This window comes from Thyridium curvatum (assembly GCF_004353045.1).
Source record: "Thyridium curvatum strain D216 chromosome Unknown NODE_47_length_323349_cov_79.126483, whole genome shotgun sequence".
Lineage (NCBI taxonomy): Eukaryota > Fungi > Ascomycota > Sordariomycetes > Thyridiales > Thyridiaceae > Thyridium > Thyridium curvatum.
The window spans coordinates 262,962-286,886 of NW_022156802.1; the positions used below are offsets into that span (position 1 = coordinate 262,962).

The 23,925-nt window shown below is 53.3% G+C and overlaps 13 protein-coding genes across 13 annotated transcripts; 5 read left to right on the forward strand and 8 right to left on the reverse strand.

The window, feature by feature from the left end:
- Nucleotides 1-308: 308 nt before the first annotated feature.
- On the forward strand, nt 309-1,245 carry E0L32_007676 (uncharacterized protein; the record flags this gene model as incomplete). Its single annotated transcript, XM_031142446.1, has 3 exons — nt 309-644; nt 719-1,052; nt 1,112-1,245. 3 exons carry the CDS (start codon nt 309-311, stop codon nt 1,243-1,245), a joined length of 804 nt encoding a protein of 267 aa, XP_030993408.1.
- A 956-nt stretch (nt 1,246-2,201) lies between these two features.
- E0L32_007677 (uncharacterized protein) lies at nt 2,202-2,837 on the reverse strand (the record flags this gene model as incomplete). The annotated part of the gene is made up of 2 exons (XM_031142447.1): nt 2,202-2,754; nt 2,809-2,837. The coding sequence occupies 2 exons, from the start codon at nt 2,835-2,837 to the stop codon at nt 2,202-2,204; spliced, it is 582 nt and encodes a 193-aa protein (XP_030993409.1).
- A 706-nt stretch (nt 2,838-3,543) lies between these two features.
- E0L32_007678 (uncharacterized protein) lies at nt 3,544-4,596 on the forward strand (the record flags this gene model as incomplete). The annotated part of the gene is made up of 4 exons (XM_031142448.1): nt 3,544-3,874; nt 3,941-4,200; nt 4,259-4,500; nt 4,554-4,596. 4 exons carry the CDS (start codon nt 3,544-3,546, stop codon nt 4,594-4,596), a joined length of 876 nt encoding a protein of 291 aa, XP_030993410.1.
- Nucleotides 4,597-4,922: 326 nt separating this feature from the next.
- Nucleotides 4,923-6,118, reverse strand: E0L32_007679 (uncharacterized protein; the record flags this gene model as incomplete). The annotated part of the gene is made up of 4 exons (XM_031142449.1): nt 4,923-4,960; nt 5,016-5,416; nt 5,479-5,636; nt 5,699-6,118. 4 exons carry the CDS (start codon nt 6,116-6,118, stop codon nt 4,923-4,925), a joined length of 1,017 nt encoding a protein of 338 aa, XP_030993411.1.
- Nucleotides 6,119-6,881: 763 nt separating this feature from the next.
- E0L32_007680 (uncharacterized protein) lies at nt 6,882-8,084 on the reverse strand (the record flags this gene model as incomplete). Its single annotated transcript, XM_031142450.1, has 1 exon — nt 6,882-8,084. One exon carries the CDS (start codon nt 8,082-8,084, stop codon nt 6,882-6,884), a length of 1,203 nt encoding a protein of 400 aa, XP_030993412.1.
- Nucleotides 8,085-8,580: 496 nt separating this feature from the next.
- On the reverse strand, nt 8,581-9,533 carry E0L32_007681 (uncharacterized protein; the record flags this gene model as incomplete). Its single annotated transcript, XM_031142451.1, has 2 exons — nt 8,581-9,302; nt 9,362-9,533. The coding sequence occupies 2 exons, from the start codon at nt 9,531-9,533 to the stop codon at nt 8,581-8,583; spliced, it is 894 nt and encodes a 297-aa protein (XP_030993413.1).
- A 534-nt stretch (nt 9,534-10,067) lies between these two features.
- On the reverse strand, nt 10,068-12,748 carry E0L32_007682 (uncharacterized protein; the record flags this gene model as incomplete). The annotated part of the gene is made up of 3 exons (XM_031142452.1): nt 10,068-11,681; nt 11,760-12,146; nt 12,203-12,748. The coding sequence occupies 3 exons, from the start codon at nt 12,746-12,748 to the stop codon at nt 10,068-10,070; spliced, it is 2,547 nt and encodes an 848-aa protein (XP_030993414.1).
- Nucleotides 12,749-13,436: 688 nt separating this feature from the next.
- E0L32_007683 (uncharacterized protein) lies at nt 13,437-14,156 on the reverse strand (the record flags this gene model as incomplete). The annotated part of the gene is made up of 1 exon (XM_031142455.1): nt 13,437-14,156. The coding sequence occupies one exon, from the start codon at nt 14,154-14,156 to the stop codon at nt 13,437-13,439; it is 720 nt and encodes a 239-aa protein (XP_030993415.1).
- An 866-nt stretch (nt 14,157-15,022) lies between these two features.
- E0L32_007684 (uncharacterized protein) lies at nt 15,023-15,599 on the forward strand (the record flags this gene model as incomplete). Its single annotated transcript, XM_031142456.1, has 3 exons — nt 15,023-15,088; nt 15,157-15,300; nt 15,351-15,599. The coding sequence occupies 3 exons, from the start codon at nt 15,023-15,025 to the stop codon at nt 15,597-15,599; spliced, it is 459 nt and encodes a 152-aa protein (XP_030993416.1).
- Nucleotides 15,600-16,287: 688 nt separating this feature from the next.
- E0L32_007685 (uncharacterized protein) lies at nt 16,288-17,308 on the forward strand (the record flags this gene model as incomplete). The annotated part of the gene is made up of 4 exons (XM_031142457.1): nt 16,288-16,323; nt 16,382-16,410; nt 16,506-16,989; nt 17,066-17,308. 4 exons carry the CDS (start codon nt 16,288-16,290, stop codon nt 17,306-17,308), a joined length of 792 nt encoding a protein of 263 aa, XP_030993417.1.
- Nucleotides 17,309-17,550: 242 nt separating this feature from the next.
- On the reverse strand, nt 17,551-20,127 carry E0L32_007686 (uncharacterized protein; the record flags this gene model as incomplete). The annotated part of the gene is made up of 2 exons (XM_031142458.1): nt 17,551-19,236; nt 19,294-20,127. 2 exons carry the CDS (start codon nt 20,125-20,127, stop codon nt 17,551-17,553), a joined length of 2,520 nt encoding a protein of 839 aa, XP_030993418.1.
- Nucleotides 20,128-20,374: 247 nt separating this feature from the next.
- E0L32_007687 (uncharacterized protein) lies at nt 20,375-21,442 on the reverse strand (the record flags this gene model as incomplete). The annotated part of the gene is made up of 6 exons (XM_031142459.1): nt 20,375-20,421; nt 20,480-20,518; nt 20,571-20,772; nt 20,838-20,908; nt 20,958-21,065; nt 21,130-21,442. The coding sequence occupies 6 exons, from the start codon at nt 21,440-21,442 to the stop codon at nt 20,375-20,377; spliced, it is 780 nt and encodes a 259-aa protein (XP_030993419.1).
- Nucleotides 21,443-22,434: 992 nt separating this feature from the next.
- E0L32_007688 (uncharacterized protein) lies at nt 22,435-23,670 on the forward strand (the record flags this gene model as incomplete). The annotated part of the gene is made up of 3 exons (XM_031142460.1): nt 22,435-22,551; nt 22,600-22,747; nt 22,808-23,670. The coding sequence occupies 3 exons, from the start codon at nt 22,435-22,437 to the stop codon at nt 23,668-23,670; spliced, it is 1,128 nt and encodes a 375-aa protein (XP_030993420.1).
- Nucleotides 23,671-23,925: the final 255 nt, after the last annotated feature.

The following is a 23,925-nucleotide window of genomic DNA, read 5'->3' on the forward strand; positions in this document are numbered from 1 at the left end:
CAATGCGCAGTGCTCTTTTACCATGATTAGGCCGCCGCCTTGAGCACATCCCAGCAAACTAAGAAAGGCCGAATAGGTCGTATTGCCGGACACAATCATCCATCCGATCCTTCATACGAGAGTACCAGCGGAGTCCCACCACGATCGCCAGGCTCAGCTCAGTCTGTGGTGCCTGATTGACGCTGATCAACGACCCCAGGGCGCAGTGCGACACCGCTGACCGATCTCGTTGCCCACTCCCAAACACAACCAATCGCTCGCACCAAGCCGGCATGCCGGCTTGAGAAAATACCTCTTCGTTGACATACATGCCTGGAACAATCGAGGAGGCAATTGTCCATGTAGCTTTTCAATTTGCGGCCAAGGAAGGCGTACTACTCGGCTCACCAACAGCCCTCGTGGAATATCTGACCAGCGAGGGAATACTTCCCCTTGAAAAAATCGGAAAGTTCACCTACCAGCGGCTGTGCGAGTTCTGCGATGAATACCAACGCATGGTCAGCGTCCACAAGGACGGCGCTGGGCCCTCTTCGAGCCCAGTTGCGAGGGCCAGGCCCAATCGTGATGCGCCTGATGCGATGAGCGTCGAGTCGTCTGACAGTGCCTACGAAAGCTACACTACATCATGGCTGGAGAAGACAGAGGTGAATTGCCCATCGGCCCCGCGCAAAAGGCGTTGCGCTGCGGCTCAGTCTCTAATTATGATGCCTCTTGCTAGGACTGCGACCTTGTCATTCGACTCTATCTCCACCCCAACGATCCCCAAGCTCGCGGGAAGCCGTTCAATGGCAAGTTCCGCCGGGAGAAAGGAAGCTTGATAACGTCCAGGGCGGCAGAGAGGTATGGTGGCGAACGAGAAGGGCAGCGCATGAGAGTACATTTCAAGACTGTCGTGCCGTCGGGAGAATACATTTCAGGGACAACATGGTGTACCATTCGGGACCTCGACGAGGAAGAGCAGCCTGACATAATTCTTTGCATCGATTGCCTGCATCAATCCCAAGTGGGTGACAATGAGGGCGATATCTTTGAGAATAAACCGCACATGCAGGGTAAGCCTGGCTCTTCCCCATCGACTGGACAAGGCACTAATACTAAACTCTAATTCTAGATCAGCCAGGTGTGAACATATCCAAACGGCGGAAGAGGATCATGGCAGAACTGGTAGTGGAAGTATCAGGAGTCCTCGAACGAGAAGAGAATGCCTCAAAAAGACCAAGGATGGAACTCCCGCCGGATGGTTAGGATTATCACCGAGAGTAGTCCTGTTGCTATATTGTGCAGACGTGCATCACGAAACACCTGCCAAACACCTGAGATACACTGACTGGACTGGCCAAAGGTACGTCAGCTCGAGGCGCTTGGACATATGGCGATTGGTTCCCCTGATATCAGTATTTGCTAACTCTTGAAGTCGCCGGACTGGGCTCATTTGGTGAGAGGCCATCCTCGCATGGCGTATAGTAATTAACCGAAGCCGCCTCATAAATGGCTGACCGAAACCACCGGGCGACGCTGCTCATCTCTCTTGTAAGTGATCGCAATGCATTAGCACATCAAGCTTGATGGCTACTAAACACTCTCTAGGACCGAAATATAGATGAGCCTTACAAATTCACTACAACCCTTCCAGAACTGCTCATGATCAAGGCCATGATGAGTGCTAGGCCAAAGTACATTGGCGATAGAGACCGACTTCACTGCACTTGGGAGGCGATAGAGCTAGGTCGGCTTCATCTAAGATGCCATTTGTAAAAGTCAACGTCGACCAGCATGCTATGGGAAACCTCTGTAGCTCTTGCTTGGGCTGTGTGTGAACGGTGGACAGAAGGACGCCATTTACATGGTAAGAGTGGAGGAAGCGACAGTACTGAAAACAATGTCCATATTTTAACCACAAACATATAAGACCCATAAGTTGTCATGTCATAAGACCATGCATCAGTGTGCAAGCTTTCAGATTGAGTATCTGCTGACCTACTTCTTCTCGCCGGCATGAGCGGTCCATGATTTCACATCCGCCAACGTCGACTGCCGAGATGACGAGGCCGTACTTGGCTGCGCATCATCAACATGTGTCTTCTGCCGTCTTCGTCTGATTTCCTCGGCCTGTGATCTCATTCTTTCCCTCGCACCATGAATCGCATCTGATTCGTTTTTCTACGGACTCCCGATCATAACATCAGCTATGGCTCCGTTGGTCAGCGGATGCTGTTTACCTTTGCTTTTGCCTGGACGGTGAGCATCATGGCTTCGGCTGGCTTTTGGTCCATGAGGGCACCGGGATGCTCCTGAATGAAGTCCCTCCCAACAACCATCCCATACGGTATCTCGGGTGGGGCGACGTAGAAGTGTGTTGTCTCCTGTACATTGTTGCTGTACCAGATCACGTCGACCAGCTCGCGCACAACGAAGCCGTCTCCGGATACCTGGGTGAACAATCTCGGTGTGGTGGACCTGGTTCCGAACCCAAATTGCTCGACTTGCGCAGGTGAAATGAAGTTCTCCGTGGTGCCTGAGTCCTCGATGATTGGGACAGGCTCGACGCCCCCTTTGCCATTCAGGATCCAAGCCCACTTTGGCGCAAGATCATCGAATGTGGCCTTGCTGGCTGTTAGCCGGGGCACATCTTCATCGCTGAATTTGAACAGTACCTTCTGTGCTCTTGGTGCTGAAGCGGCCTGTTGTCGAGCAGCTTCTCTTTCTTTGTCTTCGAGGTATGCCTTATGCCCTAGACTCATGGGAACGCCCCCACTGATGAAACCAAGCGTATTGTACCTAGACTCACGCAATGCGGCATCCTCATACCTACGTTGGTCTTCTGATGGCGACGACATTGTACGGTGGTAATGATTGTATGTGTCGGGAGTCAGACGGCGGTAAGCATCAAGTTGGGTGGTGGGAGCGAAAACATTTCCCCTAGGAAAGTATTGTGCCAGACTGCCAGTGCGTATCAGTACCAACTTCAGTCTCAGTACCGGTCTATTCGCTACCTGAGGCTACTGCTGCCTGGCGACCCTTCCGACCCGTCACCACCATACAGAACCAGTGCTGAAGAAGGCATCCTATCGCCTTACGAGCAGAGGGAATATATGCGGCCCAAAAGACGCGAATGCGGAGTGTGTAGCACGCACACGCCTGAGCTGCACGCTTGATCCAATGATGGCACGATACGTAGCCTGCGGGTTGGTGATAGGCTGGACATGCATGATGGAGGGGGGTCAGGTCGTCCCCTCGTCGAAGAGCGAGACGTTTGCTTTTATCAAGACCAGTCTCGATCGAGCACACCATGGTGTCACTGGATGGTCTCGGAAAAAATCGCCTCTCCGTCTGCCGTGGTGCCTGGTGTGCCGAGCATGGCCATGATTGCGTCGCCCGAGACTGGAGGCTAGGGCTGGCACTGCATATGCACCACAGCCACGGTATGGTGCCCGAGGTGCATTTTACCTGCCCATCCAAGATATCCCAATTCGGCATCAATTCCAAAGTGCTGTCGCGCACAACTTTCGATATACTCAATCGATCCAAGGGTCAAATGTCGCCATGGAATCTGTCGTTGTGGACCAAATCCCCCATGTGCAGCCGGAACCGGTCATGGACGGTTACGAAAAGGTCGCGGACCTCATGGCCCGTCATGACGAGTTTGCTATCGTGCGTCGCTTTCGATCCCTCAACATGCAGAACGTTCTGTATTTGCAAGCCGAGGTCCTTCATCTTGAGGAAGAGCTCACGGATCTAACACTAAGAGATCGTGCCCATCCTGGTCGACCTTATCACAGCAAGGATTGGTGGTCATTAGCGAATGGAGAGGGGAAAGGAGACCGTGATCAGTGGGCAAAGATACTGCAGCTACGAGAGATGTTATCCTTGTATAGTGAGTTTCTCTTGCTTTAAATAGCTAGTTCCAACAGCTGATGTTTTCATGGTCGACTACATGCAGACGATGCAGTCTTGAAACAAGCGCAGCTAGCTCGGCTTCACACTCCGAGCCAACAGAACGTGAACTTCCTCCGGAGCTGGTTTGAGAGACCACAGATGGGAAACTTCCCTCTACTAGGTCTCGATAGAGTAGCTTGGGACAGCATTCATGAGAAAGATTTGTTATCTATTCAGGCTACTGGATGTACAGATCCTTTGACGAGGATTGTACTGGAGAAGGTCATACCACTCTACCATCGTGTGATTGGCGAACGGGTCAAGGTCAGCTTATTAAGTGGTGTTTACTTACATTCTTGATTCTAATGGCTCTGGTCACTAGACACCAAATCCCTCCGAGCCAGATCTTTTTACCTATGACGATAGTCGTCTTGCTGCCGCTGTCTACGGGATCTCGACTGTCATTGCCTCGGTTCTACCCATATTCTCCGTCGTCGCTCTCTACTATGTGAAATCCAACGGCATACGCCTTGGGCTTACTGTTGTATTCTGTGCGACTTTTGCACTTGCGCTGGTCTCGGTGACCAAGGCTAGGAAGGTAGAGATATTTGCGGCGACTGCGGCGTAAGTATTCGCTCGAATTATCAACCATCTGTCATTCTGATAATAAGCTCTAGGTTTGCAGCAGTCAATGTTGTGTTCCTGACCAATAATATCTAATCCCCAAGTCCGTCCACCAGTAAGTACCGGATATGAGGGCAGCATGGCCAAAAGTATTTAGTTAAATAGGAACTTTGGCATCACAAATATTTTCTTAGTAAAGTCTATTGCACACATTTGTCTCGTCATGAGAAATTATGACATAAATCATGGCATTTGACGATGATTGCATAATTGTTATCATAATCTTAATTCACTTCCGTATCATCCAGAAAGTTACCGAGCTAGCAAATGAATGACGATAAGGATCAAGACCAGAAATGATAATCAAAGCTTTATATACGAGCAGGTACATGTATCAACTTTCATCAAAGTCTTCAAAGCTTTCACATTGGCATACCTTGACCCGGAAGAGCGGTGAGCCCTGTTTCAAAATCGTCAGTAACCGTTCTATGTAGGGATTCACGGGCCTCACTCACAGCCATCGACGTTCTCATTGACAGTACTCTTGAGCTTGCATGCGTTCATCTGTGCTGGTGTCTGCGTCTTGAGCACACTCTGACCACAGGCATCAAACATGCAGCTCGAGTCCATGGCGCGCTGCAGGGTGTCGTCCTTCCAGCCAAACAGGTAGTCGGCATGGGTGCCGGCTCCAGTTGCAGAGCCGCCAAAGCTCCAGACGAAGGGCTGGGAACCGTCTTCAGGCCACATGGACTTGTCGTTGAACATGGTTGTGTTCCAGAGTGTCTCGTAGGCGACCTGCGGCATGCGGACCGGGTGGGATGCCGGACAAGGCCCTGCCGGGGCGAAGGCGTCTCTCGTGGTCGCGTACATATGAGACTGATGGTCTGGGCTGTCGAGATTCTTTCCATCCCAGCAGCTGGAAGAGCATTCAGTCAGGAGTGCACTTTGGTGTAGGGAAAAGCTTTTGCAACCACGTACGCTGGAAAGTGATGAACCGTCATGATGCCACCCCTGCAGGGCTGTTTTGGCCACTCGGGTAGCTCGGGGAACCGCGTGAGGGAGTTCTGAAGGCAGACATATCGAAGACCAGTGGCCGTGTTGGTGGCGGTGGGTGAACCCACAGTCATGCGGAAGCCCTGGAAAGGAATGAGCACTTGAAACAAAGCGTGTGCCGATTGAGGCAAGTTTGGAGACTTACTGGTTTGAAAGCGGTGATCTTCTGGTTTCCGTTCGAGTTGAAGTCTTGCTGGGTGTAATAGATCGTCATGCCTTGCGTCGATCCCTCCAACATTGCATTGGCGTACTGAGGTACACGGTGGTAGGTCCCGTTGCGGTGCTTGAAGTACATGACAGCCGTCCAATAGTTGGAAAAGTCCTCGGCAAAGAAGCAAGTCGTGCAGGTAGCAAGTTTAGCCGGTAACTCAACTGCTGAGTTCATAGTAGCGTTGAAAGCATTGCCGCCAACAATTTGGTGAACGTGGGACGACGGCATCATCCCCGGCTGGACGACGGGGTCAAGGCGCTGGACGCTCAGCGACGAGCACCCAAAACGCAGAGCGGCCTTGCAAGGCCCGATGAGGCTGCTCACGACAGCGAGGGCGAGGCTATTGGTCTTCATCTTGGCATAAGGACTTGGCTCAGTGGAGAAAATGAAGAGGAGCGGTCTTGGCACGGGAAACCTCCTGTATATAAGCCGCAAGACCACCATTGTGTACCAGGTCAAGAAATAACGGAGCTAATTATCCCATTCTTTGCCCCATCTACCGAGCTTGCGTAGGTTGGAATTTATCCGGAGACGTCACGCGCGGGACTCCCACTTCTCTGCAGATTACATGACCAGTAGGATACTCCTTTGTAAAGATGCTGCCATCCATGGAGCAAAATTTGCCAAGTTTTGCCTCGTTCTGAGATATTCAAAACGACCACCCCCGGAACTTCCTCATCCTATGACCTTCTGGTGAAGCCGCTGGCAACTATCAAGATATTGATATCGTTTGTGCTTTCGAATGGAAGCGCATCAGACAATTTCTATGCATCCGTTCCAGGTGAGATTGTCTATCCGCAATATACCTGGTTAATATCAGACATCAATAGGTTCCCAAATTTTCTCACCGTCGCTACCATACTTTGCCCTCGTGCTCTTCACTTGTTCATGTCTAAAATACGAACGAATCGATCACCGTTGGCGAAGCATGGTACCATACATCTTTCAAGCTGCCTGTGCGATCAGCCCAGTCACTCCTCATAGATATCCTTTTGACTGGAAACTTGACTCTAATTGTCTTAGAGCTGCCGATGTCGACGTTCAGTTCAAGAAATTTGACATTCGGGGTACCTGGCCAACATGAAAAGCAAGATCGAGCATCACTGGAGGCGTGTCCTTATTGACGTGCCAATTCAGTTGGTGCATCGACATCTAGGATCTGCCTCGGCCACCCCAACCACCTCGCCCAGTACCCTCCAAGTATGTTACTAATACACTGGACGAGGCGAGTCCCTGTATCTCCTATTGCCCAATAGTCCCTGGCTCGATGAAGGAGCACTCCGTAATACGCAAGTATGACGAGAGATTCGGGCACGCGTTGGTCGACAAGCTCGACGTAATAGGTTGGTATCCTGACTGGCCATCCTTGCACCACCGTGACATGCCGTGTCCCGGACGATACGGCGGTCCTTTGCTCGTCGAAGAGTTTCTGCAGAATTTCGACAGCCTCGCGACAAGCCTTACTAGCATCTTCACTCAGAGGCCTGCTATCGATGAGTTTCTTCAGACCGTCGCACTCATCGCCAGGCCCGATGACACTGAGGTTGCCCAGGCCTAACTGGTGCCTGCCCATCAGTATCGGCAGCATCCGGGCTTCGACCTGCGGCCATGCGCGGCCGGCGACGAGGCGAACTCCGCGATGAAGCCCGAAGCAGTGGACCAAATTGTCGAGGAGGTCATTGCCACCCTTGTCGCGGGCGGACAAAATGTCAAACATGACATGTTGACTCAGCAGGGATGCGAAAAGAAAGACTGCCATGGGATTTTGGTCAAGAGCATCCAGGTTGCTCAGGTCGACCTGGGACAGGGCACGGTTCTGCAGCCGGGTGGCCTCAGTGTGGTAGAAAGCCTTCCGATCGGCGGGTACGAGGGTACTCTTGTGCGCCGCAGCGAGAGCGAGGAATTCGTCCATCAGGTACGGCACGGCCAGCGCCTCCTGACGGATCAGATCAACCATCAGTCTCGCTTCCTCCACGGCATCGCCAAAGAGGCTGCCATAGTGTGTCTCGGGGTGATGCAACAGCTCAAGGTGGACTAGGCTGTACCGTTCCACATTGAGATCGTCCGCGCGACCTGATGTCGACCCCTGGACAGAGGCCGGCGATGGAGCGGGAGGTGCAGCCGGAGTAGACGAGGAGCCGGAGATGGATGTTGCGGCTCGAGGGGCTGGTGCGAATCCAGTGTGAATGTCGAAAAAGGAGCAGCGCCGCTCGAGAGCGAGGCATCTCCCACAGGAGGGCCGCCCCTCATCGCATTTGAGGTGACGCTGCTTGCACTCCTTACATCCGTATCTGGATTTCGTGTGCCGCTTGCGGGCCATGTCGGGCGCCCTATCGAAGCATTACGCGATTCCCTCCGATACTCGCGCCTCTCAGATCGGTTCAGAAAGGGCGATGGTGAATTCAATCTCGAAGATGCTGAACGTCACGAAATATAGAAGCAAGCACTAAAATGGGATGATCCCTGTGTGGACGCGTCCGCCTTGAATCAAGCCCACCTCCACTTTTTCCCTTCCGAAACCCCAACGGCCAGGTCTGTACAAAGTAATAGATACCATTTCTCTTTCTCTTGGCTCTATATTGCTTCTCCAGTCCGTTCCCTTGCTTGAGTGCTGGATAGCATGTTGGTTAAGTGGCAAAACTTTCACAATCTCGTACTGGAACCCCATTTGTCTATTCCTTAGAAATATGTACCGAACTACTGCCGGCTCCAGGGTTTAACGTCCATCTTCTACGGGCCAATAAATCTTGAAAGAAAGGCTGTAAACAATCTCTATCGGCCCCTCCTAACAAAATCTTGAAACAAGAACGTGGCATTTACACAGATCCAGCCGCTTTCGAACCAGTAATACCCGAGCCCTTTGTTGCTCTGGTTCTACCATTGAGCACGCTCAGTGAAGTGACCGAGTCCTTGCTGCCAGGTCTCCTCATCCACACAGTCCCAGGGAGGGCAAACCAAAATATGATCATTACGGCCAACATAGGGGCCGAGTCAAAGACATAGAGCGGCCACTCGTGAGTAAGCAGATACGCATTGTAGCCCATGATGAACTCGACCAGTCTGAATACAGACCGGAACATGACCAGGGCGCTGACGCCGTACAGTCGATAGATTTGTCGTTCCCACTCCTCTCCACCGGATCGGTGCCCTTCCGTCGGACACCGACGCATCCTCACATGGAAGAGCGCGGCCGTGAGACAAAAGAGTCCAAAGAGCAGGATCTGTATCACCAGGCCGAGTATGACAATGTTCTGGCCCGTCTTCATGCGGCCTTCCATGAGCATCAGACCCGCGGCACTTCCCTGGACGAGCAGAGACAGAATGTCCCCGGTCACGAACAGTCTCGTGATCCACCGCGGTCTGACAATCGCGTATTTATCTGCATTGACACCGCTGATGACTCGTCCGAGGGTGGCGTAGATGGTCGCGGCGAGGAGGACGGGCGCGAGGAGGATCATCGAATTTTGGAGGGCAAAGGGCACGAGTTTGCCGGTCTGGTTGTAAGCGACTGCTCGAGTTGCATAACCGATACATTCCACTTATCGAGAAAATATCAGCGAATTAGCACACCCAATAACAACAACGAGAAAGCCTTACTGAATCCGCCGATGATGAAGGGAATAAAGGACCAAGTTCCGGTTCTCCCGACCCTCCAGCAGTTCAAAACGGTGATAATGGCAAACAATCCGCAGAACACTCCCGCAGCCGGAATAGAAGGTAGATACTTCCACAGGAAGTATTTGCCCTTGTAAGGTTCAAGGACCGCCATTCTAAATGGACATGTGATTCAGGGATTTGCAGTCGAAGCGCTTGTAGGATGAGGCAGAAGGTTTGGAGAGAATGACGAAGCTGCTATGATGAGATAAAGACCACAGCACAGAGTCAGATCTCTTGTGGGATGCAAAAGATATATAGGAGCTCTAGACTCCATCAATTCCCATCACTGCCTTCTTTTTCTCCATACATCACAAGAGCATCTTGGCAGATAGCTGAACAATCCTGGTTGAACAGCAGTGACCAATCGCATTGTGTAGAGTGCGGGAGACCGTATTGGGATCAGTGATGGGGGTTTGGCAACCAATAAGACGTTTCTGAGTACGGGGCCCAGTTTCCTCCAACCAATGGTGTGCTGTAAAATACGGCAGTGGAGATTCCCGGTTACGACCACAGATTTGCCTAGGAGTCAATGCTAATGTTGCAGCCCAATTAGTGTATCCTATCACTTCATACGTAGGTACTACATTCGAACTAGGAAAGTAGATGTGAAAATTCACAAACTAACTGGCCTGGAAACCCACCGATCTCAGAAGCCCTGGTCAGGCGGCATGGGAGCCCATCCTGCATGGCTTTGAGAGGCCATCTCGAGCTCCGTAACGGCGGCGGACTCGAGCCAGTTGTTCCAGTTCATACTTCCGTCATCCAGAGTCATATCCACATCCACGTCGGTAAAGACGTCGGCCGTCTGATGGGGATCGCCAAAGAGCCAAGACCCGAAGCCCATCCAGTCGGATCCTGTTGGTGGCACCCCGAGCTGGGAGGTCATACCCGCTGCGAAAGCAGGGTTGGTCACCTGTGAGGCTGCGCCAAAGCCCATATTCGGAGCGCCCCACGCGCCTTGCTGGCTGGTCGAGAAAGGTGTGTATGGTTGGGGTATACTCGCGGCCGCCGGTGGCGGACTTGGTTGCTGCGAGGTGGACTTGTCGGCAGACTCCTGGCGCGCGACAGGCTGCGACGGTGGTTCTTTGACGAGGCTTCGCCAGTGCTCAAGGAATCCCTCGACAGCCTTGCCTTCAGGAAAAGGTCCCGTGCTGCCTGGAGCAGGGACGTCCCGATCTTTCAACTCCAACTCCTGCACCGCGCTTGGATCTCCTCTAAGCCTTTCGAGCTGGTCTCGACGGTGCTTGCGCGCCTTTGCCATCAACCTCCGTAGCGGTACCCAGATAGGTAAGCTCTTGTCCATCTTGTGCTGGTCTGGGAACAGCCAGCTACTCTGGAGGGCAGTCCAGGCCCGCTCCACGACAGGTGACCACGGACGCCTGGCGATCTCGAGGAGCATATACACGATTGCGTACCAGTGGGCGTAGGTCTGGTAGATCCAGCGCCACTGGCGGGCACGCGGTTCGGTATTCAAGGTGTGGTTGTACTCGGCCACCTCGATTGCGGCGACGAGCAGCTTGTTCCGGATCTCATCAGAGAAGTGCTCGTTGGGCGAGGAGAAGAGCGCCGGGAGGTAGATTAGCAGCGTCATCTTACCGACAACGAGGCGGACGGACGTGGAAGCGACCCAGTATGCGATATTGTCGGTCTGGTCCGTGTAGCGAAGATAGCCCCGCTTGAACCTCTCGAAATGTGCGTCCAGCATCTGGCTCTGTTCGTCTAGGCTCGGTCCGCCGCCGCCGCGCACGCCGCCTGGGCCCATCATCTGCAGGGTGGCGTGGCAAAGTTCGTAGGTGATGATGGGGAATGACATGTCAGTAAGGCCGTCTCGCTCTTTCGGCGTCTCTTTGGTATCGGGACTGATGTCATCGTCATTGATGTTCAGAGGGAGCTGCGTGTCAAAACTATTCAGGGAGATGGTCAGGTCTGAGCCCTGATTCTCCGACGCACGGATGTCGAGAAGACATAACGCTGCCCAAACCCTGCGCCTTGTTTCGACCTCGAAGGGAGGCAGGTTGGGAAAGTGAGAACCATCGCGTTGCAGCCCGAGGCTCTGGGCCATCCTGATGGCGAGACCAGTCATCATCCACACAAATTTGGGGCTGTCTTGGAGGCGAACGAGGAAGAGGAAGGTTGTGAAAGCTTGGACTAGCAGAATGTTGGGCGTAATGAGGAAGTTGGCCGCGGCCAAGGCATTCTCGAGGCCAAGACGGAATTTGAGGGCGAGATCAGCTTTTGCAGAGCCAAAGTTTGTGGTGACCTGATTGATGGAGATCAATCCGATTAGTCTCTTGTCTGGCGTGGCCTATTGTGTTGAGCAAGTCCAGAAACTACTTACGTCTTCATCATCCATGGACACAACTGCTGCGTAGTAGGTTGAGAACAGCACAGCCTCGCTAGATGGGCTGAGCGTTGAGGCATCTCCCCGGACCTCGCGCACCATTTTGTGTACTGTTGGCATATGCATGATCTGCAAGATAAAATTCACATTCTCAGAGAACGTATTGAGGAGAAATGGAATCTGTGAGGGTAGTGGACGGAACTGGCGCAAGTCTGGCCCCTTGCCGCCGGTATTGCTGAGGTTGTGGTGAAAGAGGAAGGCAGAGCGGTCTGACGGCGCCCGGTTGTGCTCCCGTGTCGAGGGTGTAGTACCGGGAGAGTCATCGGATGAATCATCAGAATCGCTGTCGGCGAGTTCTTGCGTGCTCTGTTTCAATCCATCAAGCTACACCAGTGTTAATACGCGTGACTTGATGAGTTCTTCCAATTGGGAGAGCTAACCTCGTCGCTCACCCGAGACCAGAAGCCGCTGCTGACATAGCGGCTCTGTGCCTGGTCCTTAAGGATGAGCCTGCCGAAATGCTTCTGCATGGCAGCTCCGCTCGTGCTCGACGGTGTACTGCCTGTCGTCCGGGCGGCACCTTGCTCCTGAGCGGCACTTCCAGGCGAGTTGGCGTTAGACGATCCGCCCGCGGCATTCGCCTGCTCGAGCTGGCCGCTCAGCTCCTTGACCAGGCTTTCGAGGGTTCGCAGCCTATCCAGCACCTGGGTGGCTCCGGGATCGGGCACTTCTGGGGCTGCCACGGGAGACGCCGTGGCACTGCTGTCTGTGAGGCGCTCGAGCCGGCGCGCCCACCTGGGCGGGCGGTCATTGGAGGGCACGGTGCAGGCAATGCCGGCGCGGCGGCAGTTGGAGCATGGCGACTGCTTGTCGCAGCGGACCTTGCGATGACGGCAGACCACGCAGCTACGCAGCTTCTTGGCCGGTTGCGCGGCCGCCGGCGCGGCCGGTGGTGCGGCGGTTGGCGTCGCGACATTCTCGGACATGATGGCCGAGGAGCAGGCGAGCGGCGGGTAACCTACCCCACCACCTTTTTTGAGAGTCGACGTTGCGCGCGCGGATACGTGCGAGAAGTTATGTGTACGCTGGCGGCCAAAGATGCTGTCCACTCTTTCGAAAGGGCCGATACCGCCGAGAATACCTGATGGTCCGGACTGCTGCCTGGACGTGCACAACGTTAAGGTGGTAAGCCCAGTCCTCGGGCTGACGACGAGAATTAAATCGGCCTCGGAATGACCCGCTTTTCCAAAAGCTGCCCAACAGCACCAATTCTAGAATCTCACCTCATGTGAACCGCTCATTCTCACTCGAATCAATACACACCAACCAATAGACTGCTGGAAGCTAGATAGGATGATAGCGGCTGAAGATTCGTCCGACGAAGGAATAAAGGTCTGGGCAACCGGTATCTGTCTAGTGCCTGAATCTGTTTAGCCTGACGCTCTCAGACCCGTGTGTTGTTCTATCAAGCTGTGCAGTATCAGATCTCACGGAAGAGGAGAAATAAACTTCAGTGGGTATTCCAATTATTTATTGATTCAAATTCTCCCTAGGGAAAGCTTATCAGCAACAAAATTCGACAAGATCTATTAACAGAAACCCAGTCACAACTCCTGGCTCGCTCTATAATTTGGAAAAATCATCGACATCGGCATCCTCTCGCGTGGGTCCGCCTCAGGTCGTGATCATGGTGATCTTGTTGATGTGCCTGGCCTCGCGCTTGAGCAACAAGTTCTGGGCGATCCACTTGCCGGCGTCCTGCCTCGTAATGGTGTAGCCGATGGCGTTGGACTCGCGGCCCGTCTTGGGGTCCTCGATACCCGTCCTGACGACCTTGTCGGTCTCGCCGTCGGCCAGCAGGCTCGGGCGGACAATGGCAAACTCCTCGCCGCTCTCGACCAGGCGGTCCTCCATGATGCGCTTGTCCTCGTGCGGCACCTTGAGCGCGATGTGGTAGAGCGGGTACATGGCGTAGGGGATGTCGCGGCCGAAGCGCGACATGCCTGTGGTGCTGCAGACGACGATGAGGGGCCGCCCCGTGGCGCCGCCGGCGCGGGCCTGGGCCAGGGCGTCGAGGAGGGTGGCCATGCCCTTGCGGCAGACCTCCGGGTCGTCAATGGACAGCTTGGAGAGGACGGGCTTGCCGCCGATGGTGGAGACGATCTCGTCCATGAGGGCGCCGTCGGGCTTGACGATGCAGCGCTTGACGGCATCGACGTCGTGCGCGTTGCCCTGGATGATCTGCAACCTGGGCTCTTCGGGGAAGACACTGCTGAGCTTGGAAGGGGTGCGGCAGAGGGCGACACAGTTCTTGCCGGCGGCAAGGGCGTGCTTGAGGGCCGAGAGGCCCACGCCGGCGCTAGCGCCAAAGAATGCGGTAGTGCTGGAAGACATGTTGAAGCTGGTGTGTGGTGGTTGTGATGAGGTCAAGTTCAATGTTCGTGAGGGTGTCTATGGTCTGTGCCGGGCAATCGGTGCGTGAGTTGGTTGGTAAGTTGTGATGTGTTGCGTTTGTGTTTCTTCCTCTTGATGTTCTGGGTGAATGGCCGAATTGAGAATCTTGGATGGAGAAGAAAAGATTGATTTATATATTCCAAGTCCGCATGGCGAACATAAAGATTCATGACAAGTCCCGAACTGGTCGGGCGCCAAGTGTCGACGTCAACGCGTTGACGGCGCAGAAACGGAGGGTTTGCGCCCCGGACGGGTACATGTCGCCTCCGAATTCTAGGCGGGCCGCGGTTCACGCGCACCAGACCAGACAGACTACAGACCCCAATTGAACCACAGCTGACTGCCTAGGTTTTAAGCTAATAACAAGCTTTGTGCGGCTGCATCATTCTCGCGCTTCTCGTTGCTTTAGTGAGTGAGTGTCCAGGCGAGAGTTGGCCGAGAAAAACGCGAGCAGGAAAGCGAGAAAATGTGGGGGTAGCCTCAGCTGCTGACAGCTGGCTGTCACTCCAGTTCGGGCGCTTTCGCACCCGGCCGGAACGGGCTGCCAAGCCTCGGGAACCCGACGGTCGACCACGCGCCCAGCTCTCGGGGCTCTCGAGTCGAGGGCCGCTCGTCGCAGAGAGTCCATCCCGAGCGAAAGTCGCTGCTGCCGCGAGGTCACCATGGAGTATATAATGAGGTAGCCCGCCGCATTCTAGACGGGCCAACAAGCAATCCCACACCTACCATACATCACCGTCCAGCACGAACACATAGCAGACCGTTTTGAAAAAGATACATTGCCAGCCAAAAGAGACCTCGCCAAGATGGCTCCTATCACGATCTCTGCGCAGATTGACATTCTGGCCTCGCCGGCACTTGTTCGGCAAGTAGTAAGCATGTCTATGCTGTTCGACTGTTTCCCGTCGAATGCTCCGCTTACACATTTCTTTTCTCGTAGTTCATGGACTTCGCCGGGTACAGCCAATGGCAACAAGGGTGGAATATCAGGCCTGTTGAGTCTGGCAAGAATCCTTTGGATCTACAAGCATCAGACCGCCTCAGGGTCTCTATGCATGGCATGACCTTTCATCCTTCTGTGGTTGTGAGTCAAGGCGTCCAGCTGTTCGGAGCAGAGTCTAACAACCCGCTTAGGATAACCGCCCTGAGCATTTCATCTGGGACGGCTCACTCTATGGGTTGTTCACGGGGAGGCACACATTTGACTTCGCTCACAACAAAAACGACCCTTCCACTACCACATTTGTGCAACGGGAGGAGTTCTGGGGTCCTTTAACGTACCTATTCCGGCCGTTCATTAGGAAAGATCAGCCGATGGAGAACTGGGCCACATTTAACGAAGCACTCAAGAAGGAATGCGAAAGGCGTTCACATCAAGCATAGGCCACTGTCTAGCTGGTACGTCCAAATTTGTCAATCACAAACAGGATGCTGCAAGTTGTTCTTGATACATTCACTTATATCTGTTCTAGCTCTTTGATTTCAAGATGCCAATTAGCGAGCGATGAGACGGGAATTTCCGTATTGCTTAGATCTCTTTTCCCGGGTGCTTTAGGTCACTAGGCTTGTTGCTATAATCTGACAGCATGAACCACTACCTTTGCACAATCTCAAATGGGTTGCTCATCAAGTTGGTCGCATAGTAATTGTTGAAGTCTCAGAACGACCTCGCCTCTTGTCATGAATTGTCGATTCTTAGCCAATCAAATCGACAGTTGTCATCACAGGGGCTTCTAGGCCAGTCGGATGCTTTTAACGCGGGTGCCCCCCCTGTGTCCCCAAGCGCAAAATCGTATCCAGGGATATAAATTGCAGCGTAGGTCAGGCGGTCTGCCATGACGGTCGAGAGCGTCACTGTGCAGCAGGGAGTACCTGATTCCATCCAATGATTAGTTCGAAAGTGCTGTCCTAGTCTTGGCCAATGACGAAGCTGCATCTCTTAACATTTCCTCCTTCATACAACCCCGCATGCCGACACCTTCGTTCTTCCACATCCGAGCCTTTATGCTTCTCTCGAAATACTCATTCACCTCATTGAATGCAAAAGATCTCGGCTATTCGCTAAGACAACATGGTATCTTTTAGCCCGGCATTGGTGTACTTGCTGGTAAGTGTCAAAGGAACACTCGTTCAGGAGGCCCTCTGGAAGCTCACTGTGGTGATAGGTCAGCATGGTCCTCTTTGGGGTCGCTGCGTAAGTGTCCTTGGACCGAAGTTCTATCAGGGACCGAAGCTGACAAAAAACATCTCGTCCTCCCAAAATAGAGTAGTTCACTTCCACTCCTCAAGCCTCTCTCTACCACTCTCCCCGGTCATCTCTATTCTGGCCACTCTCCTCCCTATCCTCGGCTTCCTCAACGCCTACATCCATCCATCGCTGCTACGTGTCGCCCATGCTCCCACATCTTCCCGCCTCCGACGGCTTGCACCTTTAGTACTGCAAACACTCCAGGCCCTCCTCACGACTATCCTAGCCACTTTGTTGTTCGAGGGGATCATTCCCTCACCCGCGCTCAACTGTGTGCTGGAGAATGACTGGATGCGTATGTACCGCAATCATGACGATACACGCATCCGGCGTATTCAGGATATGATGAACTGCTGCGGCTTCAATTCGGTCAAAGACCGCGCCTATCCCTTCCGTTCCGGACCTGGGAGTCAGTGTGCGGAGATGTTCGGAAGGACCGAGGCCTGCAGAAAACCTTGGACAGCCGCGTTGCGCAGCTCCTCGGGAGCAGACTTTGCCGTGGCCATTGCCGTGGGCTTATTGCAGGTGTGTAAAGAATAGCGCGCAGGTCTGAGATGCTTCATGCGCTATCGTTCCGTGCTAACCTATGGCCGTCCTGTAGGTGATTGGGCTGCTTCTCATGCGTGACGGGGCGAGCTGGTGGACAGCTTGGAGGACAGCTGGCAGAGACGATACGAGGGATGCAGGCCGCGAATCGAGACGACCTCTACTGCCTGCCGTTCCCGAGGTTGAGGAAGAGAGTGTTGAAACTGTCCCCCGAAGCTATGGTTCAACGCCAGGTGAAGATGCTGGCCCACGGGGTGAGCAATCTCCGATGAACGAGAGGGCTGCTTGGGAAGACTAGTCAGTCTGCTGGCGTGCACGATAGGAGTGTACTTGGCAATCAGAAGGGTTCTGAAACTAGGCTATAGGTTAAATTGAATTTAGAAGGCACCTGGACTCTTCCCTTCCTGAATCATCTGGACCGCTTTGTTCTCGGTCTTCTATCTATCCAACCACTTTAGCTAACACTGTAGCTTCACATATTAATCTTTGGCCTAATATTTCCATTATCTAGCCTTTCTATAAAAGCAAGATTTGCGGTCACTAGCCAAAAGTAAAGCCATCATCCATCAACCCAAAGTTCATCTCGAAATCGAAATCCCAGTCAAACCCATCTCCACTGCCATCGACCGACATGCCAGTATCAATGTCGGCAAGGCCAGAGAGAGCGATGCTTCCAACTCGCTCCTCCACTAGATTGCAGCAGAACTCCATACTGTCCCTGGCAGCCTTCGCAATAGTATATTCAACAGGTCCATCAGTCTCGATGGCCTCGACCTGGCCCAGAATTGCACTCAAGTAGGTGTGCATCTTGGTGTTGGTCTCTCCGCGGCGGATGCGATCCGCAGACAGTTCGATCATATCTCGGATCGTCTGCTTGAGGACCTCCCGGGTTCGGTAGTGCCGTGCCAGAGTCCCGTCCCTCTTCTGGGAGTTGACCATGTCGATCAGCTCGAGGCTGATGGCAGTAGTCGCGTAGCGGATACCTTCGCGGAACAGCCCGCCGCCAATGAGCAGTAGGTGCGCAAACGCGTCGTCTGGCTCGGGAGAGACAATGGTCATGGCCACGTCAACAAATGTCTTTCGAGAAAAACAATAAAGCGGGTTGCTCTTTGCCTGAAAGGCAAAAGGGCAATGAACTAAAGCCAAGCATCTCCTGAGCAGGTAGTCCAGGAAGTTTCTGTGGAAGGCAGTGATCATGACATCGCCTTGTTTTCTCAAAAAGTCCCCGCAGGCGCCGCAAGCGTCCATAACTTCAGAACTCAGAGCTAGCACATCCGTGTAAGAGATTTCATGAGTCAGACCATTGATCAGCTGTGCAACCCGTAGCCTCGCACGTAGAGAGTCGACTAGAATCAGCTGCATTGAGGCAGACGTGTACGTCGATCTAGGATGGGGTGCCAGGTCTGTCGTGGTTTCGTCCATCTCGTCATCGTTACTGTTTGAAGGCGGCTCAGTATCGAATTCCTCAAAAGATATCCTCGGGGGCATCGAGGCGTCCATGGAGGACTGCAGTGTTAGTTCTAGTATGGTGGCCCAGAGCCTCCGTCGCATCTCGGCTTGCAGTGTAGGCATTGGTGGAAGGAATTTGGGGTCACGATGCAGACCTATCCTCATGCCACGGTGGATCAGATCACCCATGGACATCCAGACCAGATCTCCTCCGATGGAAAAGATCTGGCGGGCAAGAATTGTCAGACAGAACACTTGAATGCCTGTAAGGTCCAAGCGATCTTTTTCGAGCGGTCCAGAAAGCCACGATTGCGCAGTGTAGATCCACCGGTGCACTCTATTGGTAATCTGTAATTCCTCGGCTCCATGCTCTCGCAAACTGGATCCGATGACAATGACCAGCAAGACCTTGAGGCGGGTGCCCGCCTTGGCATGGCCGGGATCCTCCCAGTATCGATGGTACTCCTCCCAGAAACTGGGCACGTGAAGGATGCGATATGTCGATTCGAAGTATTTGAAGTATAGATTTGCCATGTTGTCGGCCCATTCGCGAGATGGGGGAGCCAAACAAGAGTCTGGATCCCTCAGGGTCCGACTTGGTCTACCCACTTTGGTACTCTTGGCCAAGGACTTGCATCTCTGGTACAAGTTGGTAAGGTCGGCAACGATAGGCTCGAGGCTGGGATCCCTGAAAGAGTCGTCGTGCGATACATGTCCGCTTACAGCAACGGCATCAGTTCCGGTAAAGATGTGAAACAAATCAAGAATCGTCGAAAACTTGGTCGCTGGAGGTTAGCGAACCGAGGAGATGCAATAAATCAAGCGCGGACTTACCACAGTCGTCTCAGCAGCCCATCTGCTCCAGCCAAGGATTCTTGTCTTGTTCAACGTGATTTGTGCCTCCTGTAGCGTGATTGGTGAGGTGAGAGCATCCTGTCTATGTCCAATATCTTGAGCCTTCGAGGCGGGACTACTCGCAGCCGATTCTTCAAGCTTCTGTACGCGCTGAATGAGGCTGTGAACATCACTATGCGCTCCCCAGTCGCTACCCGACCGGGCTTGGTTTGAATTATCATAAACTGATAACGGCGTACCAATGGTGCCCAGTTGTGGCACTACGGGTCCATCATGAGTCAAAGTACGTCCTGCTTGCTCCGACACAGCTCTTCCTGAGGCTAGATCAGCAGAGGATGGATGTGCTGTTCTAGCGGAGGGACTTGGCGGCGAGGGCCCAGAAGAGCCATAGGATGGCTGCACGTTGCCGACTGGGTTGGTGTTGCCGTAGATGTTGTAGACGCAGTGAATCCTGGATGTCTTGCAGTGCCCGCACGGGTCATCGCGGTCACACTTGATCTTGCGGCGCCGGCATTCCACGCATGAGAGCGCTGGGCGACGCCGGCGGCGGGGTTCTCTCTCTGCTGTCATGTTTCGGGAACAGACGTCTCGGCCGTAGGACTCGGTGTAGAATGGAACATCAAGGTTGAAAAGGAGCAGTTGGATAAATGTTTCTCGGGGTGCGAATGATTCCAGGCAAGTATTCTCCCAGAGAGACACGGCCGAGACGGACAGATCCTGGAAGAAAAGACCGCCTAACTCCGTTTTCGCGGTGGAAAAGTGTGGGTCGCCGGAGATATCTTCGGATGTAGCGGCATTTTCAAAGTTGGCCATTTAAGCAGCTCGTGAAGAATGACTCGCTCTCTTCACACCTTACATACATACCAAGGGCTAGAGCTAGCACAGTTGAGCCGTCACCTACATATGGTGGTAATGGTCTTTGGGAACGACTGCACGCTTCAACTTAGCTCGCTCTCGGCTATGTGCCTCGCATGCCAGATGCATCCCGCATTGGACCGCAAGTCAGATGCACTGGGGACTGTCGCGGATAGATCTGGCAATAGTATTCTGCAATACATGACTAGTCGTCTATGTCCAACACCACTCGAACGCCGCTGGTGATCTCCTCTAAGATAAATCAGCATCGAAATCATAGGTTGGGGATGCACGGGGCCAATTGACTCACTCTCTAGGTACTTGATGACCTGACTGTAGTCCTTGCACACTGCTCTGCCGTTAGTTGCCGTGGAGCTACATCGTATGTGAAAATAACATACCATGATGTCCATTCCACCCCCCGTCCAAGCCGCCGCTTTGCTCCGACTCGTTGGGCTCATGCGGCTCAAGAGCCAGGTCCCCGGTGCACATGATGCCTTGGCGGAGGTAGTCAATGCAGTGCATGAAATGGAAGTGGTAGTCATCTGGGAGATTGTCGGCCATGCCCGCTTTGACTCCAGAGTAGATCCGGCCCATCATGAACTATTGCCCGCCGTCGGTCAGCAATCTTCCTTTCGGTAGGAAGCGTCTCATTGTATTCCACTTACTACACAGTGCAACTGATGGGTCATGGATGTGGTGAAGAAGGTTCCTTCGGAGGATCCCCAGCCAGTGCCAGCTATTGGGAGATCAGTCTCACACTCTAAGCCTTGGCGGACAGAACTTACCAGGCATAATAGTATTCCAACGAGCAAGTGTGTCGTTTGAGAACCACTCGGTCGTGTTCATGGGCGTAAATGACATATCGGATTCGAACTTGACGACTTGCGTCGCAACTGTGTCCCTAATGTCAGCGTGTTCACCCCCCAGACTGGTCGTTGAATCCCATAGTCGACCAACATTGAGGGCCGTTGCCACCGAAATCGCCTCCGACTTGCTGTGGTGTCGTGGACGGATCTTTCCTCCTTTCTCGGTGTAGCAGGAGTACAAGAACCAAAATTACAACCAAGAGAGACGTGTCAATCAGCCACCGGTGCGACCGAAACGCCGCCAGCCACGATTTCGTTTCTCGTGATCGCCTGCCCCCTTGTTGCGCCCAAGGCTTCTCATCCCCCATGAGCGACTCATCGACCTCGGTCATGGAGAGCGACTCTTCATGGTCACGGTCGTCTGTGATCGGCACAGTTTCGTATGGCGAATGTTTTTGATCCATCCTTGCGCTCGTGTCAAAGTGCCGCAGACAGAGTGTTTGACGAAATGGACTTTGTCCGAATATTTACGCGTCGACACTAATTAGAAAGAGTTGCAAATCAATTGCCGCTGGTAGAAGAGAATGCGGGCCAGCGCTGAAGAGTACAATACAAGTCAAAGTCTGCTCAATCTGGGCATCGTCGAATATCTACTCTGTGAATCCTCTGGTCCTTCAGCATAAGCCCGGACCCTTGCTGGGACGGGAAACCTTGCCCTGCACGTTTGACGTTCGCGTCGCGAAAGCTCGCTACGAGGGTCTTTTGATTGCCAAAGTCGTCTAGGATTCCCCTGCAACACATCAATCTGGTGGAGCCTTTGTTTAGTCTTGGCATGGCGAACCCCTTGCTCGCCCTTTTTGGGCCTGTCTGAGACGTGATGATGCCGCACCATCAAGACCAAACCTGGCATGATTAGCGCCAGCGGCCCATATCAACCCCCTGATTACGCAGCACAGGCCTCTTTGGCCGGACAAGGACCATTTTCTTCTTTATTTGACATCCGGGATAGCGATTTGAACCAGTGTGTTGGGCAGAAAAGTCTCCATAATAAAGTCCGTGATCATTCTTCCAGTGTTTGAACACCATGAGCCAGAGAAGTCAAGCGCCAGCTGGATGCTATGCAGACAGACATCTGAACACATCTCGCATTAGAACGATGTTAACGTGTGATTGAGGTTGGACTGTGATTGACAACCACAAAATTAATGTGTGCCAGTAGAGTGTACAACCAGAACGATGTCCGGGCTTGGAGCACCTAGCTTCGTAATCCCGATGGCGGAACCATTTTGAGAAGATCTCGACCCCGCCATCTGAGGTCGTTTGCAACCGACCACCGCACAACTATGACTCTTCGTCCAACCCTTCAATATAGTAGGGTAGCACAAAGCTATTTCAAAGTCCAATCTAAGCCTTCAGCTTGACGGTATCGCATCACGACTTGATTCGTACGGACAAGATGGTCCGGGCCATCGTTCCTGATCACCTGAGAAGCTCTTCGCGGATAGACCCCGCGGATGGACACATGATGCGCCCCAAGGTGTTCATTATTGCCATGGTGAAGCCACTCCCCCTAGTGCTTTTTCATGTGTTCTTCAACAGGAAACTGACCTTGCTCTCTTAGTTCAAACCAGAAGCCGCAAATTGGCTGTCCAAAGACAGCGAGGTCAGTTTCACTCGTACTGTGCCTCTACTGGGTCTTTCACGAGCATACGACACCATCCACTGCACTGAAGATGGGTCGGTATGCTTGATGACCGCAGGGACCGGATGTGAGAGGACGCTCTGGACCTAGTGAATTCTGGAAAGCTGCTAACAAGCCTCGGACACAGTGATCAATGCAGCTCTGTCGGTCTCAGCGCTCACGTCTTCGAGTCGGTTCGACCTGTCCAAGTCCTATTTCATCCTGAGTGGGATCGCTGGTGTCAATCCTAGGGTCAGCACCATCGGCGCCGTGACTTTTGCCAAGTTCGCTATTCAAGTCGATACACAGATGGAATGGGACGGCAGAGACATTCCATCCAGCTGGTCCACCGGGTACGTGCCAATGGGTGCACCTTCGCCCGAGTCCTTCCCAAGATACATACATGGGACAGAGGTATTTGAGCTGAACGATGACTTGAGACAAATCGTCATGTCTTTCGCTCGCAATGCCGACCTCGAGGACTCGGAAGAAGCCGCCAAATACCGAGCAAAATACCCTGGAGCTGCAGACGACATGTACCGCGCTGCTACATCAAAGCCATGCGTCACCGAAGGCGACGTGCTTTCTTCCAATGTATTTTGGCACAGCTACCGCTTGTCCGAGGCTATGGCACATGTTGCCAAGGTGTACACATCTGGCCAGGCCAACTACGTCATGACGGCCCAGGAGGATTCCGCTATTCTGGCGGCGCTGCTTCGAGCTGCCCTCCAGCACAAAGTAGACTTCTCCCGGATCATTCTGATGCGGTCAGGGTCCAATTTCGATCGTGAACCTCCTGGTTCTGAGCTTCCTGAGCTTCCCTTCGTTCTAGATCACGGAGGGCTACAGCCTTCACTTCGGAACCTCTATCTCTCCGGAGTCAGAGTCATCGAAGGTATCCTAAAGGGATGGACTACTACTTTTGAAAGGGGTGTCGCGGCTACAAACTATTTTGGGGATGTCCTTGGTTCACTCGGGGGTCTTCCGGACTTTGGGCCGTGTAACAGCTAACATGCCTGATGTAAACAATAGCTCTTCTTTTCCCTCCAATTATCTACGGTGAGGGTCGCCGACCGGTTAGCTGACGAAGCGTGCAGATCCCCGAGCTGGCGCGTGTGACCCTGGAACCTGGGCGTGGTGTCCAAGTTGGGACTTAGCCGAGTCAGTGCGGAAATGTTTACATCCATGATGTTAGCAACCTGATGGGTGAGAAAGTCAAGGCAGGTATTGTTGGCACACCGGCTCTGATCACACTGGCAACTTCCC